This window comes from Lampris incognitus, chromosome 10, assembly GCF_029633865.1.
Source record: "Lampris incognitus isolate fLamInc1 chromosome 10, fLamInc1.hap2, whole genome shotgun sequence".
NCBI lineage: Eukaryota > Metazoa > Chordata > Actinopteri > Lampriformes > Lampridae > Lampris > Lampris incognitus.
The window spans coordinates 1,614,363-1,631,681 of NC_079220.1; the positions used below are offsets into that span (position 1 = coordinate 1,614,363).

Genomic DNA, 17,319 nt, shown 5'->3' on the forward strand with positions numbered 1-17,319 from the left:
AGACAAACGGAAATAAAGAAGAAACACTGGATGGTTTTACTGCTGTTTCTAAAGCACAGCCACGGACAGACTTCTACAGCCCTGCAAAAGTATTTCCGAGGAATGGTTTTAATATCGCAGACCATGTGAGACAGTCTGGAAATCCCTGGTTCAGATACTATGGAGTTGTGGTTTGTAAATGACCCAGTTGTGGTTGTGATATTAACATGACTGTATTTTCTGTCTTACCTATCTTGGCTCCTTTCCTGAGCAGAGCGACGACCACCGAGGTGTTACGACATCCCACGGCCCGGTCCAACGGTCTCATCCCACTGGAGTCAACATGTTCCACCATTGCACCATGGTCCACCAAGTACTGGACCTAGTGAAAACAGGACGGGGGGGGGGGAGTGGATGTCCACATGTGAGCAGATACTGATGCAGTCCTCGCTGAGCCATGAAGACCTGCCAGTGTTCGTCTATCACTTCTGAGCTTCTTCTGACCTTCACTTCAGAGCCTCAATAATCATGCTTTAATTTGAAACTGTAATGAACAAAAGTAAATTTAATGAATAAATTAAATTGAAGTAAAGCTTCACTAGGACATATCCATCCAAGTAAGAGTAAAATCAAACCTAAAACAGATAAATTATATAAAGCGAGGTAAACTAAACAAGAACTAACTGGGAAACTGGGACACTTCCATGTGAAGGAATGTGTTTCTTTACTATCCATCACCGACCATGATGACACATGACAACTACGATGACAATGATGACTATGATGACACAAGACGACTATGATGACACATGACGACTATGATGACACATGACGACTATGATGACACATGACAACTACGATGACAATGACGACTATGATGACACATGACAACTACGATGACAATGATGACTATGATGACACAAAACGACTATGATGACACAAGACGACTATGCTGACACATGACGACTATGATGACACAAGACGACTATGATGAAACATGACGACTATGATGACACATGATGACACATGACGACTATGATGACACATGACGACTATGATGACACATGATGACTATGATGACACATGACGACTATGATGACGCATGACGACCATGATGACACATGACTATGATGACACATGACGACCATGCTGACCCATGACGACTATGATGACACATGACGACCATGATGACACATGACGACCGTGATGACACATGACGACTATGATGACACATGATGACCATGATGACACTTGACGACTACGATAACAATGACTATGATGACACATGACGACCATGTTGACACATGACTATGCTGACACATGACGACTATGATGACACATGACGACTATGATGACGCATGACGACCATGATGACACATGACTATGATGACACATGACGACCATGCTGACACATGACGACAATGCTGACCCATGACGACTATGATGACACATGACGACCATGATGACACATGACGACTATGATGACACATGACACATGACAACTATGATGACACAAGACGACTATGATGACACATGATGACTATGATGACACAAGACGACTATGATGACACATGACGACTATGATGACACATGACGACTATGATGACACAAAACGACTATGCTGACACATGATGACTATGATGACACAAAACGACTATGATGACACGACGACTATGATGACACAAAACGACTATGATGACACAAGACGACTATGCTGACACATGACGACTATGATGACACAAGACGACTATGATGAAACATGACGACTATGATGACACATGATGACACATGACGACTATGATGACACATGACGACTATGATGACACATGACGACTATGATGACGCATGACGACCATGATGACACATGACTATGATGACACATGACGACCATGCTGACACATGACGACAATGCTGACCCATGACGACTATGATGACACATGACGACCATGATGACACATGACTATGATGACACATGACGACCGTGCTGACACATGACGACTATGATGACACATGACGACCATGATGACACTTGACGACTACGATAACAATGACTATGATGACACATGACGACCATGTTGACACATGACTATGCTGACACATGACGACTATGCTGACACATGACGACTATGATGACACATGACGACTATGATGACACATGACGACTATGATGACGCATGACGACCATGATGACACATGACTATGACACATGACGACCATGCTGACACATGACGACAATGCTGACCCATGACGACTATGATGACACATGACGACCATGATGACACATGACGACTATGATGACACATGACGACCATGTTGACACATGACGACTATGATGACACATGATGACTATGATGACGCATGACGACTATGATGACCCATGACGACTATGATGACACATGACGACCATGATGACACATGACTATGATGACACATGACGACCGTGATGACACATGACGACTATGATGACACATGACGACCATGATGACACTTGACGACTACGATAACAATGACTATGATGACACATGACGACCATGTTGACACATGACTATGCTGACACATGACGACTATGCTGACACATGACTACTATGATGACACATGACGACCATGTTGACACATGACGACTATGATGACACATGACGACCATGATGACACTTGACGACTATGATGACACATGACGACTATGATGACGCATGACGACCATGATGACACAAGCACGGTTCAGCTCAGCTCATGAAGGCCTTCGCCTCTGAATGCATCTGCATTTTAACAAACTGTCAGTGTGACACTTTCCACCAAAGCCTTATGTTGTGCGTGTGAACCACGACAGGAACTGACACGTGTTACTTCAGTCAGCAGTGATGGTCCACCAGTGAGGATAACTACTACTTATTGCTCTTTTTCATTCATCCCCGTGGGGAAATTCTTCCTCTGCATTTAACCCATCCTAGCTGTGTAGCTAGGAGCGAGCAGTGGGCAGCCGCCTTGCAGCCTCTGGGTCTTGCCATGCCTTGCTCAAGGGCACAGGCAGGGGTATTAACCCTAACATGCCTGTCTTTCTGATGGTGGGGGAAACCGGAGTATCCGGAGAAAACCCAGCACAGGCACAGGGAGAACATCCAAATTCCACACAGAGGATGACCTGGGATGACCCCCAAGGTTGGACTACCCCAGATTCGAACCCAGGACCTTCTTGCTGTGAGGCGACCGCACTAACCACTGTGCCACCGTGCCACCAATAAGGCAAAACTTCCTCTGTCGTTGACCACACAGACACATCAAAGATACTACTACTACTACTACTACTTAATAAAAATAAAACAATAATAGTAATAATAATGATGATAACAATAACAATAGTAATAACAATAATAACTATAGTAATAATAATAACGATAATAACTATAGTAATAATAACTATAGTAATAATAATAATAATAACAACCATAGTAATAATACATTTTATTTGTATAGCACCTTTCACTGTCACAGACAGAGTGCTTGAGAGTGTAATAGAACAATAAAAACAGATAATAACAAAATTACCATGTGGTTTAAAAGCTTTTTAATTAAAAGCTTTTTTCTAAATCTAACAGACAGTGGGTGGCGAAACCTAATATATATATATACTATGCACAAAAAGTAAGGAAGGAGTATGTCTTTGTTGTAACGATGCTTCTTGGCAGTAAATCTTATAGCGTTGGAAAGCCTGTTTACTTGCCTTTTAAATGGCGCCACATGTGTAAGGAACATGCATTTGTGGGATGAGCAGCAGAGCTGAGTTTGTGGGTTGTGCCCATGAGACATTTGCCAGATCTTCTCTGCCAATGCCAAGCAACTTATTCTGCTGTTGCTATTGACTCTTGTGTTGAGCTTCTGGTACCCAGGTGCTGACCATCAGCTGCCTGATAGAAGATTTACTGCCAAGAAGCATCGTTACACCAAAGACATCATCTACCAAACACACATTTCCTTACTTTCTGTGCTAGGTTTATATATAACATATATATATATATATATATATATATATATATATATATATATATATATATATATATATAAAATCAAACTACATTCAGCTAAGCTAAAGTGAGCTAGGCTTAATACATACCACATCCGGGTCACCATAGAAGGCGGCCAGGTCTAAAGGGGTGCGGCCACTCTTGTCAGTGTGAGCTGTGGCCCCGCCCCTCTCCACGAACGTTCTAACCAACAGGGGATGACCCTTCAAACATGCCCAGCTCAGTGCTGTCAGCCCCTCCTTATCTGTGGGGCTGAGGGAGGCTCCTGCAAACACAGAGAGATGCTAGAGTGTGTTTGTGTGTGTGTGTGTGTGTGTGTGTGTGTGTTTGTGTGTGTGTGTGTGTGTGTGTGTGTGTGTGTGTGTGTGTGTGTGTGCGGGTATACCATGGTCTAGCAAAAACTCGGCAGTGTTCAGATGTCCCTCTGAGGCTGCCATCATCAGAGGAGTTCTTCCCTGTTTGTCAGCCATGTTGACATCTGCGCCATGATTTAGTAACAACTCTGCTATCTGAGAGACACACAGACACATAGAGACACAGAGACAGAGACAGAGACAGAGAGACAGAGAGAGAGACAGACACATAGAGACACAGAGACAGAGACAGAGAGACAGACATATAGAGACACAGAGACAGAGACAGAGAGACAGACACATAGAGACAAAGAGACAGAAAGAGAAAGAGAGACAGACAGAGACACATAGAGACAGAGAGACGGCAACAGAGAGACAGACAGAGACACATAGAGACAGAGAGACGGCAACAGAGAGACAGACAGAGACACATAGAGACAGAGAGACGGCAACAGAGAGATAGACAGAGACACATAGAGACAGAGAGATGGTGACAGAGAGACAGACAGAGATACATAGAGACAGAGAGACGGCAACAGAGAGACAGACAGAGACACATAGAGACAGAGAGATGGCGACAGAGAGACAGACAGAGACACATAGAGACAGAGAGACAGACAGAGACACATAGAGACAGAGAGACGGCGACAGAGAGACAGACAGAGACACAGAGAGACCCAGAGACAGAGACAGTTCTGTTACTGACTGAAACACAGGAGCAAAAATGATGACTTCTTAAAGTGTTGATGCTCAACAACCAGGTCACATGAGCCAAAGTTAAACCAGTTCATCTGAACACAACGCTTGTTGAGAGAAGCGTTCATCATCATCTATCATGCCCCTTCTCCACTGCATGGTGCTGGCTCTACTCTGCTCTGCTCTGCTCTACTCTACTTACTCTACTCTACTCTGCTGTACTCTACTCTACTATGTTGTACTCTACTCTATTTACTCTGCTCTACTCTGCTCTGCTCTACTCTGCTCTGCTCTACTCTACTCTGCTCTGCTCTACTCTACTCTACTTACTCTACTCTACTCTGCTGTACTCTACTCTACTATGTTGTACTCTACTTACTCTACTCTACTCTACTCTGCTGTACTCTACTTTACTATGTTGTACTCTACTCTACTTACTCTGCTCTACTCTGCTCTGCTCTACTCTGCTCTGCTCTGCTCTGCTATACTCTGCTCTGCTCTACTCTACTTACTCTACTCTACTCTGCTGTACTCTACTCTACTCTACTATGTTGTACTCTACTTACTCTACTCTACTCTGCTGTACTCTACTCTACTATGTTGTACTCTACTCTACTTACTCTGCTCTACTCTACTCTGCTCTACTCTACTTACTCCACTCTGCTCTGCTCTACTCTGCTCTGCTCTACTCTGCTCTGCTCTACTCTACTATGTTGTACTCTACTCTACTTACTCTAGAGTAGAGTAAGTAGAGTAAGTAGAATAGAGTAGAATAGAGCCGAGTAGAGTAAGTAGAGTACAGTAGAGTAAGAGTAAGCAGAGCAGAGCAGAGCAGAGTGGAGTAAGTAGAGCAGAGCAGAGCAGAGTAGAGAGACAGACAACATCCATTGCACGCTGTCCGTCTTGGGAGAGAGGTCCTCCTCTGGTGCTCTCCCTGAGCTTTCCTCCTGCTGTTTCTCCCTGTTAAAGGTTTTTAGGGAGGTGTTCCTCATCCGATGAGAGGGTCTAAGGACAAGATGTTGTGTTGCTGTGAAGCCCCTGAGGTACATTTGTAATTTGTGATATGGGGCTATACAAATAAAACTGATTTGATTTAGAGCAGAGCAGAGCAGAGTAGAGTAGAGTAGAGTAAATAGAGTAGATTAGAGTAAGTAGAGTAGAGAACAGCAGAGTAGACTAGAGCAGAGTAGAGTAGAGCAGAGAAGAGCAGAGTAGACTAGAGCAGAGTAAGTAGAGCAGAGTAGAGTAGAGCAGAGAAGAGTAGAGAAGAGCAGAATAAGTAGAGCAGAGTAGAGTAGAGTAAGTAGAGTAGATAAGAGTAAGTAGAGTAGAGCGAAGTAGAGAAGAGCAGAGTAGACTAGAGCAGAGTAAGTAGAGCAGAGTAGAGCAGAGTAGAGCAGAGTAGAGCAGAGCAGAATAAGTAGAGTAGAGTAGAGTAGAGTAGAGTAGAGTAGGTTGTTGTTTTTAAAATAAAACACTGGTGTGGGGCGCCGGTAGACAAGGGAGGAAAACTAGTCAACACGCCCACAAATGACCAGTGGGGCTTCACCGTAAGGGGGTGCTATCTGCAGTGGAAAACCAAATCTCAATGAGTAGAGCGAGTAGAGTCCAATAGAGCAGAGTTGAGTTGAGCCAGTACCATGCAGTGGAAAAGTGAAGAGGGAATAACCATCCCTGAACTGGGGGGGGGGGGGGGCTAAGAGTACATCTGTCACCGTCTTACAATGTTGTGATTGCAACTACTCCTCAACCCTCTGTGAATAGTACACATGACCACTGTCACTCTAGTTAATGGTCACCTCAATTTGCATATGAAACTGGTCGTTGGTTTGGGTTGTTATACCACTGTATTGTTTATAAGGGTGGGGATACCTGCAGTCACTGTATTATTTATAAGGGTGGGGTACCTGCAGTCACTGTATTGCTTATAAGGGTGGGGGTACCTGCAGTCACTGTATTGTTTATAAGGGTGGGCACACCTGCAGTTAGTTTAGACTGAAGAATCAGAACCAGAATCAGAATACTTTATTCATCCGCGAGGGGAAATTGGTTCCTATTATAGACACTCACACTCTAGTAAAAAAAACTAACAAGATACAAGATAACACGAAAATAGAAATAAATAGAAATAGAAGATAAAATAAGAAATAGACACTCCACATGGAAATGAGGTGGTGTGATATACATTGTGGAGTGTGTACCACTCCACAAGTACTGCCTGTAAGACAGTACTTGTGGAGTGGCAGACTGGGGTGGTGGTTCTCATATTTAAAAAAGGGGACCGGAAGGTGTGCTCCAATTATCGGGGCATCACATTGCTCAGCCTCCCTGGGAAAGTCTACTCCAGGGTGCTGGAAAGGAGGCTCCGACCGATTGTCGAACCTCGGGTCCAGCAGGAACAATGCGGATGCCGTCCTGGCCGTGGAACAACAGACCAACTCTTCACCCTTGTGGAAGTGCTGAGGGGGGCCTGGGAGTTTGACCAGCCAGTCTATATGTATTGTGGAGAAGGCTTATGACCGTGTACCCCGGGCACTCTGTGGGGGGGGGGGGGTACTGTGGGAGTACGGGGTACTGGGGCAGTTGCTACAAGCCATCTGGTCCTTGTATAACCAAACCGAGGGCTGTGTCCACATTCTCGGTACAAAGTCAAACAGGTTTTGGTGGGTGTGGGACTCCACCAAGGTGGTCCCTTGTCTCTGATTCTGTCTGTGATATTCATGGACAGGATCTCAAGCAGCAGACAAGGTGAGGAGTGTGTCCTTTTTGGGAACCTCAGAATTGCATCTCTGCTCTTTGCAGATGGTGTGGTTTTGTTGGCTTCATCAGAACGTGACCTCCAGCTCTGCACTGGGGTGGTGTGCAGCTGAGTGTGAAATGGCCGGGATGAGAGTCAGCACCTCCAAGTCTGAGGCCATGGTTCTCTACCGGAACATGGTGGATTACTCCCTCCAGGTTGGGGATGAGTTGTTGCCTCAAGTGAAGGAGTTCAAGTATCTCGGGGTCTTGTTGACGAGTGAGGGTAGGATGGAGCGGGAGATTGACAGGTGGATTGGTGCAGCATCAGCAGTAGTGTGGACATTGTACCGGACCGTTGTGGTGAGGAGGGAGCTGAGCCGGGAGGCAAAGCTCTCAATTTACCAGTCAATCTTCGTCCCAACCCTCACCTATGGTCATGAGCTTTGGGTAGTGACCGAAAGGGTGAGACCGCTTTTACAAGCGGCTGAAATGAGTTTCCTCCGTAGGGGGTCTGGGCTCAGCCTTAGAGATAGGGTGAGGAGCTGGGACATCCGGATGTACATCTGTTAACCATGGCTCTGTAACTGAGCCTCCAGTGCCATCTACTGGCATACTCTCACAATTCACAACTACATGTATTTCAATATAGGCGGCACGGTGGCGCAGTGGTTAGCGCAGTCGCCTCACAGCAAGAAGGTCCTGGGTTCGAGCCCCGGGGTAAGCCCACCTTGGTGGGTCGTCCCGGGTCGTCCTCTGTGTGGAGTTTGCATGTTCTCCCCGTGTCTGTGTGGGTTTCCTCCGGGGGCTCCGGTTTCCTCCCAGTCCAAAGACATGTAGGTCAGGTGACTCAAAGACACGTAGGTCAGGTGACTCAAAGACACGTAGGTCAGGTGACTCAAAGACATGTAGGTCAGGTGACTCAAAGACACGTAGGTCAGGTGACTCAAAGACACGTAGGTCAGGTGACTCAAAGACACGTAGGTCAGGTGACTCAAAGACACGTAGGTCAGGTGACTCAAAGACACGTAGGTCAGGTGAATCGGCCGTACTAAATTGTCCCTAGGTGTGTGTGTGTGTGTGTGTGTGTGTGTGTGTGTGTGTGTGTGTGTGTGTGTGTGTGTGTGTGTGTGTGTCAGCCCTGTGTGATGGCCTGGCGGCCTGTCCAGGGTGTCACCCCGCCTGCCGCCCAATGACTGCTGGGATAGGCTCCAGCATCCCGCGACTCTGAGAGCAGGATAAGCGGTGTGGATAAGGGATGGGTGGATGTATTGCAATGCACCACAGGTACTGTAATGAGACTGGTCACTTTTGTTCGCGGGAGTTCTAGTCTGCAGTATCGCTTTTTCAGAGTGTAGCTGACACGAAGACCGGTGTATACGTGTTGGCATGACAACACCAGATGTCAATATGCACGTTGATTCATTTTTGATGCAATTATCATTGTCACACCTTGTTAACTGTTATGTCGGACACTTTGTGAGTTAAACTCATTATGCTGGGTTTTGTTATATTCATGATGACAACAAGCTTTTACTGTAAGTCACATGACCACATGACCCAGACGCTTTGGAACATTATAAGAAAAGGCAGGGAAATGTCAGACGAAAACAGCAAATGTGATGCTCCTGTCTGTTATTCTCCTGCTGGGGGCCCAGGCGAACACGGTACTCACTGATTTAAGTTACCGTCTTAAGTACTGCTTTAATTCTGAAGGAAGAGCATGTCAAGAGTGTGTTGGAGCTGAAGAGAGTGGTGATGGAGGAGTGGGTGGTGATGGAGGAGTGGGTGGTGATGGAGGAGAGGGTGGTGATGGAGGAGAGGGTGGTGATGGAGGAGAGAGTGGTGATGGAGGAGTGGGTGGTGATAGAGGATTGGGTGGTGATGGAGGAGAGGGTGGTGATGGAGGAGAGAGTGGTGACGGAGAGGACTTCAATGGACATGTTGGTGAAGGGAACAGTCTCCCTCATAAACATGATTCTGATATTATCAGTTACAGAACTTAATATTCAAATGTGTGTGTGTGTGTGTGTGTGTGTGTGTGTGTGTGTGTGTGTGTGTGTGTGTGTGTGTGTGTGTGTGTGTGTGTGTGTGTGTGTGTGCGTGTGTGCGTGTGTGTGTACCTGCCAGTGGCCCTGTCTAACAGCACTGAAGAGCGGCAGAAGTCCTCGTCTGTTTGGCTTCAGGACAGAAGCTCCTTGTTCCAACAACAACCTGCAGACATCAACCTGCCCCTGAGCAGAACACACTGAGAGAGCTAGACAGAGAGAGAGAGACACAGAGAGACATACAGAGAGAGACAGAGAGAGAGAGAGAGAAAGTGACAGACAGAGAGAGACAGAGAGAGACAGACAGACAAATAGATGAAGTATGACAATAAAAACACAGTATTCATCTGAATGCATTCTGAGTTCATCTTCATCAGACAACAATTGTTCTTACTTTTAGTGCTAGTAACAGTGCTAGTAATACTGCTAGTAGTAGTGCTAGTAACAGTGGTAGTAATACTGCTAGTAGTAGTGCTAGTAATAGTGGTAGTAATACTGCTAGTAATAGTGCTAGTAATACTGCTAGTAGTAGTGCTAGTAACAGTGCTAGTAATACTGCTAGTAGTAGTGCTAGTAACAGTGGTAGTAATACTGCTAGTAATAGTGCTAGTAATACTGCTAGTAGTAGTGCTAGTAACAGTGCTAGTAATACTGCTAGTAGTAGTGCTAGTAACAGTGGTAGTAATACTGCTAGTAATAGTGCTAGTAATACTGCTAGTAGTAGTGCTAGTAACAGTGGTAGTAATACTGCTAGTAACAGTGGTAGTAATACTGCTAGTAGTAGTGCTAGTAACAGTGGTAGTAATACTGCTAGTAGTAGTGCTAGTAATAGTGCTAGTAATACTGCTAGTAGTAGTGCTAGTAACAGTGGTAGTAATACTGCTAGTAACAGTGGTAGTAATACTGCTAGTAGTAGTGCTAGTAATAGTGCTAGTAGTAGTGCTAGTAACAGTGGTAGTAATACTGCTAATAATAGTGCTAGTAACAGTGCTAGTACTACTGCTAGTAACAGTGGTAGTAATACTGCTAGTAGTAGTGCTAGTAATAGTGCTAGTAACAGTGGTAGTAATAGTGCTAGTAGTAGTGCTAGTAATGCTGCTAGTAGTAGTGCTAGTAATAGTGATAGTAGTAGTGCTAGTAATACTGTTAGTAATACTGCTAGTAATATTGCTAGTAATAGTGCTAGTCGTTCAGTAGTAGTAGCAGTACCAGCAATATCAGTAGTGAAAATGGTAATAATAGTAGTATATGCAGTAACAGTACTGGTATCAATAATTGTAGGTGTAGCATTAGTTTTAGTACAGGTAACAGCTGTAGAGGTAACAATAATGCAGCAGATAGTAGTATAGTAGCAGTATAGTATTGTAGTAGTACACCAGTAGTGCTAATATGGTAACAATGCTATAAGTGGTAGTATTACTATAATTAATACCTTTTTATACCATATGTAAAGCACTTTGAATTGGCTTTGTGTATGAAATGTGTTACGCTAATAAACGCCCTATCTAACACAGCAGTAGTATACTAGTACTGTGACGGCCTGTCCAGGGTGTGTCCCTGCCTGCCGCCTAGTGACTGCTGGGATAGAAACCACTGGGATAGTGACTGCTGGGATAGAAACCACTGGGATAGTGACTGCTGGGATAGTGACTGCTGGGATAGTGACCGCTGGGATAGTGAAGTGCCTGCTGGGATAGTGACTGCTGGGATAGTGACTGCTAGGATACTGAAGTGACCGCTGGGATAGTGACCGCTGGGATAGTGAAGTGACTGTTGGGATAGTGAAGTGACTGCTGGGATAGTGACCGCTGGGATAGTGAAGTGCCTGCTGGGATAGTGACCGCTGGGATAGTGGCTGCTGGGATAGTGAAGTGACTGCTGGGATAGTGACTGCTGGGATAGTGACCACCGGGATAGTGACCGCTGGGATAGTGACTGCTGAGATAGTGACTGCTGGGATAGTGAAGTGACTGCTGGGATAGTGACTGCTGGGATAGTGACTGCTGGGATAGTGACCACTGGGATAGTGAAGTGACTGTTGGGATAGTGAAGTGACTGTTGGGATAGTGACCACTGGGATAGTGAAGTGACTGTTGGGATAGTGACCACTGGGATAGTGACCGCTGGGATAGTGAAGTGACTGTTGGGATAGTGACCACTGGGATAGTGACCGCTGGGATAGTGACCACCGGGATAGTGAAGTGACTGCTGGGATAGTGACTGCTGGGATAGTGAAGTGACTGTTGGGATAGTGACCACTGGGATAGTGACCGCTGGGATAGTGAAGTGACTGTTGGGATAGTGACCACTGGGATAGTGACCGCTGGGATAGTGAAGTGACTGCTGGGATAGTGACTGCTGGGATAGTGATCGCTGGGATAGTGAAGTGACTGTTGGGATAGTGACCACTGGGATAGTGACCGCTGGGATAGTGACCGCTGGGATAGTGACTGCTTGGATAGGCTCCAGCATCCCGTGAGCCTGAGAGCAAGAGAAGCAGTTTGGAAGATGGATGGATAGAACAGTACCTGTTTCTCCCCACAGGGAATCGTAGTTGTTGATCTGAGCTCTCTCCTCCACCTCCTCATCTTTCTCTGGGAAGTCTAACAAGTAGGACACAATCTACACACACAGACACACACACACACACACACAGACACACACACAGACACACACACACACACACACACACACACACACACACACACACACACACACACACACACACACACACACATAAAGAGTCAATAAGAGGTGATTTTGATAACGTCGAGGTGCTGGCTGCAGTAGATTACTACAGCAGCATCCCACTGTTAAAAGCTGCTGTTGGTCCCAGCTCACTGACGTAGGCAGCACAGTCAGCCGTGTTGTGGCGAACACAGTCAGCCATGTTGTAGGCAACACAGTCAGCCATGTTGTGGGCAACACAGTCAACCATGTGTGGGCAACACAGTCAACCATGTTGTAGGCAACACAGTCAACCATGTTGTAGGCAACACAGTCAGCCATGTTGTGGCGAACACAGTCAGCCATGTTGTAGGCAACACAGTTAGCCATGTTGTAGGCAACACAGTCAGCCATGTTGTGGCGAACACAGTCAGCCATGTTGTAGGCAGCACAGTCAGCCATGTTGTAGGCAACACAGTCAACCATGTTGTAGGCAACACAGTCAGCCATGTTGTAGGCAACACAGTCAGCCATGTTGTAGGCAACACAGTCAGCCATGTTGTAGGCAACACAGTCAGCCATGTTGTAGGCAACACAGTCAGCCATGTTGTAGGCAACACAGTCAACCATGTTGTGGGCAACACAGTTAGCCATGTTGTGGCGAACACAGTCAACCATGTTGTGGGCAACACAGTCAGCCGTGTTGTGGCGAACACAGTCAGCCATGTTGTAGGCAACACAGTCAGCCATGTTGTAGGCAACACAGTCAACCATGTTGTGGGCAACACAGTTAGCCATGTTGTAGGCAACACAGTTAGCCATGTTGTGGGCAACATAGTCAGCCATGTTGTAGGCAATACAGTCAACCATGTTGTGGGCAACACAGTTAGCCATGTTGTGGGCAACACAGTTAGCCATGTTGTGGGCAACACAGTTAGCCATGTTGTGGTGAACACAGTCAGTCGTGTTGTAGGCAACACAGTCAGCCGTGTTGTGGGCAACACAGTCAGCCGTGTTGTAGGTAACACAATCAGCCGTGTTGTGGGCAACACAGTCAGCCGTGTTGTGGGCAACACAATCAGCCGTGTTGTGGGCAACACAGTCAGCCGTGTTGTGGGCAACACAATCAGCCGTGTTGTGGTGAACACAGTCAGCTGTGTTGTGGTGAACACAATCAGCCGTGTTGTGGTGAACACAGTCAGCCGTGTTGTGGGCAACACAGTCAGCCGTGTTGTAGGTAACACAATCAGCCGTGTTGTGGTGAACACAGTCAGCTGTGTTGTGGTGAACACAATCAGCCGTGTTGTGGTGAACACAGTCAGCCGTGTTGTGGGCAACACAGTCAGCCGTGTTGTGGGCAACACAATCAGCCGTGTTGTAGGCAACACAGTCAGCCATGTTGTAGGCAACACAGTCAACCATGTTGTAGGCAACACAGTTAGCCATGTTGTGGCGAACACAGTCAACCATGTTGTGGGCAACACAGTCAGCCGTGTTGTGGCGAACACAGTCAGCCATGTTGTAGGCAACACAGTCAGCCATGTTGTAGGCAACACAGTCAACCATGTTGTGGGCAACACAGTTAGCCATGTTGTAGGCAACACAGTTAGCCATGTTGTGGGCAACATAGTCAGCCATGTTGTAGGCAATACAGTCAACCATGTTGTGGGCAACACAGTTAGCCATGTTGTGGCGAACACAGTCAACCATGTTGTGGGCAACACAGTCAGCCGTGTTGTGGCGAACACAGTCAGCCATGTTGTAGGCAACACAGTCAGCCATGTTGTAGGCAACACAGTCAACCATGTTGTAGGCAACACAGTTAGCCATGTTGTGGCGAACACAGTCAACCATGTTGTGGGCAACACAGTCAGCCGTGTTGTGGCGAACACAGTCAGCCATGTTGTAGGCAACACAGTCAGCCATGTTGTAGGCAACACAGTCAACCATGTTGTGGGCAACACAGTTAGCCATGTTGTAGGCAACACAGTTAGCCATGTTGTGGGCAACATAGTCAGCCATGTTGTAGGCAATACAGTCAACCATGTTGTGGGCAACACAGTTAGCCATGTTGTGGGCAACACAGTTAGCCATGTTGTGGGCAACACAGTTAGCCATGTTGTGGTGAACACAGTCAGCCGTGTTGTAGGCAACACAGTCAGCCGTGTTGTGGGCAACACAGTCAGCCGTGTTGTAGGTAACACAATCAGCCGTGTTGTGGGCAACACAGTCAGCCGTGTTGTGGGCAACACAATCAGCCGTGTTGTGGGCAACACAGTCAGCCGTGTTGTGGGCAACACAATCAGCCGTGTTGTGGTGAACACAGTCAGCTGTGTTGTGGTGAACACAATCAGCCGTGTTGTGGTGAACACAGTCAGCCGTGTTGTGGGCAACACAGTCAGCCGTGTTGTAGGTAACACAATCAGCCGTGTTGTGGTGAACACAGTCAGCTGTGTTGTGGTGAACACAATCAGCCGTGTTGTGGTGAACACAGTCAGCCGTGTTGTGGGCAACACAGTCAGCCGTGTTGTGGGCAACACAATCAGCCGTGTTGTGGGCAACACAGTCAGCCGTGTTGGGAGCAACACAATCAGCCGTGTTGTGGTGAACACAGTCAGCTGTGTTGTGGTGAACACAATCAGCCGTGTTGTGGTGAACACAGTCAGCCGTGTTGTGGGCAACACAGTCAGCCGTGTTGTGGGCAACACAATCAGCCGTGTTGTGGGCAACACAGTCAGCCGTGTTGGGAGCAACACAATCAGCCGTGTTGTGGTGAACACAGTCAGCCGTGTTGTGGGCAACACAATCAGCCGTGTTGTGGGCAACACAGTCAGCCGTGTTGTGAGCAACACAATCAGCCGTGTTGTAGGCAACACAGTCAGCCGTGTTGTGGGCAACACAGTCAGCCGTGTTGTAGGTAACACAATCAGCCGTGTTGTGGGCAACACAGTCAGCCGTGTTGGGGGCAACACAGTCAGCCGTGTTGAGGGTGGGAATGTGCCTGGTTAATGGTGACTGAGTCGCTTCGGCTAAACACACCAACCAAATGAGAAAAAGACAGGAGAAAAGGGGATGAGGAGATGTTGGCTATGGGTGCTCATGGCAGGAGAGTACACAATCCACACTGTTACTGAAATCGCTGACTGGGAATATGGTGTCCGAGCAAATAAGTGTTGGGACAAGGCAGCGACATCAGCTCCGAGAATGGATTTCCCTGGGGGCTTAGGGCAAGGAAGACTTTTACAGCAGCTTATCACGGCCTTGTTCAGGATCTTATGACAGGAAGGTCCGGATCAGGATGTGTTGGAGCAGGAACATTGGCTGGGTGTACCAGAGTGTCATCAGACAAGGTTGCATAGCGGTTGGTGAGGTTTAGGTGTGGGGGGGGGCAGCCCCATCCGATTCTCTCTTATGGCCGTGGACCCCCACTTCAGCCCAGGACAACTGGTGGTTAGGTGCCGAGCAGGAGGAGAGCCGTGGCCAAGTGGAGGGGTTCAACAGAACTGTGTCCTGGGTGGCTGCACTGAGAGAGGCAATCTGTTTGGACTGCCCAGAAGCCACGTTCATGAAGCTGGTCAAATATATATATTTTTTTAATAAATATATTTCTAGTTTTTCCCCTTATCCCACCCGATTAACCCAATGGCATATGGCCGGAACTCTTGTGGAATAACTCCCCTGGCTCATGTTTCCACAGGAAGGAGATAGTCGTAACACCTGCTTCCTTCAAACTCGTGTCGGCTGCTCTCACTATTTCACACGCTGAAGCCTCCTCGCATGGATTGCATTACCCTCAGGCTGTGAAGGAGAGGGAGGGAGAATGCTTTCGGTTGCTTGGCTGCAGGCGCCCGGCTGGGCCAGAGGGGTCGCTGGAGAACGACGAGTCCCCGAACACTACACCGATCTACACCCACTATCCCTCGGGTAAGGGTGGCCTAATGAATGCCTTAACCCGTGGACGCTCTGGCTGTGACCGGTTATGGCGAGTCTGGGATACGAACCTCCCAGCCACGTGACGAGCGGGTTGCAAGAACGGCGGGCTACTCCGCTCGGCCGCCAGAGCGGCTAGAGGGAGTCTCTCTTATGGGGTTCGTCAGACAGCTGTTTAAGGTCAGTGATCTTTCTGTGTGCTTTCTTTAGCAGCACAGTCCTCACAGGGTACAGCTGGCATGACTGTTTGGTTAGCTTGGCCACCGGCTGGAAACAGCCACATACAGCCCAGCGCTACAGAAGCGGGGGCTTCAGTGCAATCAAGTCAGTGCAGGAGCTGATGATTGATTAAGATCCATAAAATAATAATAGAGGCTGACCACAAAATCAATTAAAATAATCTAATGGTCCCAATGAGTTTTTAAAAGTTATTAAAGTTAAACTCAAGCAGAGCAGCAGACAAACTAACCGTCAGCTGGGAACCGGATATGACGAATAACAGTTCGATGGATGAATAATAGAATGATGGATGACCAAGAAGATGTGTGTGTGTGTGTGTGTGTGTGTGTGTGTGTGTGTGTGTGTGTGTGTGTGTGTGTGTGTGTGTGTGTGTGTGTGTGTGTGTGTGTGTGTGTGTACCTTTGCAAAGCTCATGCTAGCAGCAGTGATGATGGCCTGCTGTACCACCTGCTGAATGAATGCCTACGGTAGGCCGGGTCTATCAGTCAACACCACTAAGACTGAGGTGTTATGCCAGTGGAGGTCCAGCCCCCCACCCACCATACCTGTCTTCACTATAGAACACCAACTACTCTCAGTTGCTCCATCTTTCAAATACCTGGGCAGCATCCTTTCTGAGGGCTGCAACCCTGATCACGAAATTCATAACAG

General features: G+C 47.1%; 1 protein-coding gene across 1 annotated transcript in view; it reads right to left on the reverse strand.

The window, feature by feature from the left end:
- tanc2a (tetratricopeptide repeat, ankyrin repeat and coiled-coil containing 2a) overlaps window positions 1–17,319 on the reverse strand; it is a 65,658-nt gene that overhangs the window by 20,030 nt on the left and 28,309 nt on the right. The window contains exons 16-20 of the mRNA XM_056287555.1: window positions 12,360–12,453; window positions 9,907–10,040; window positions 4,384–4,507; window positions 4,088–4,263; window positions 229–361 (exon numbers count right to left, since the gene is read on the reverse strand). Coding sequence (XP_056143530.1) covers window positions 229–361; window positions 4,088–4,263; window positions 4,384–4,507; window positions 9,907–10,040; window positions 12,360–12,453 — 661 coding nt within the window. The remainder of the gene's footprint in view (window positions 1–228; window positions 362–4,087; window positions 4,264–4,383; window positions 4,508–9,906; window positions 10,041–12,359; window positions 12,454–17,319) is intronic.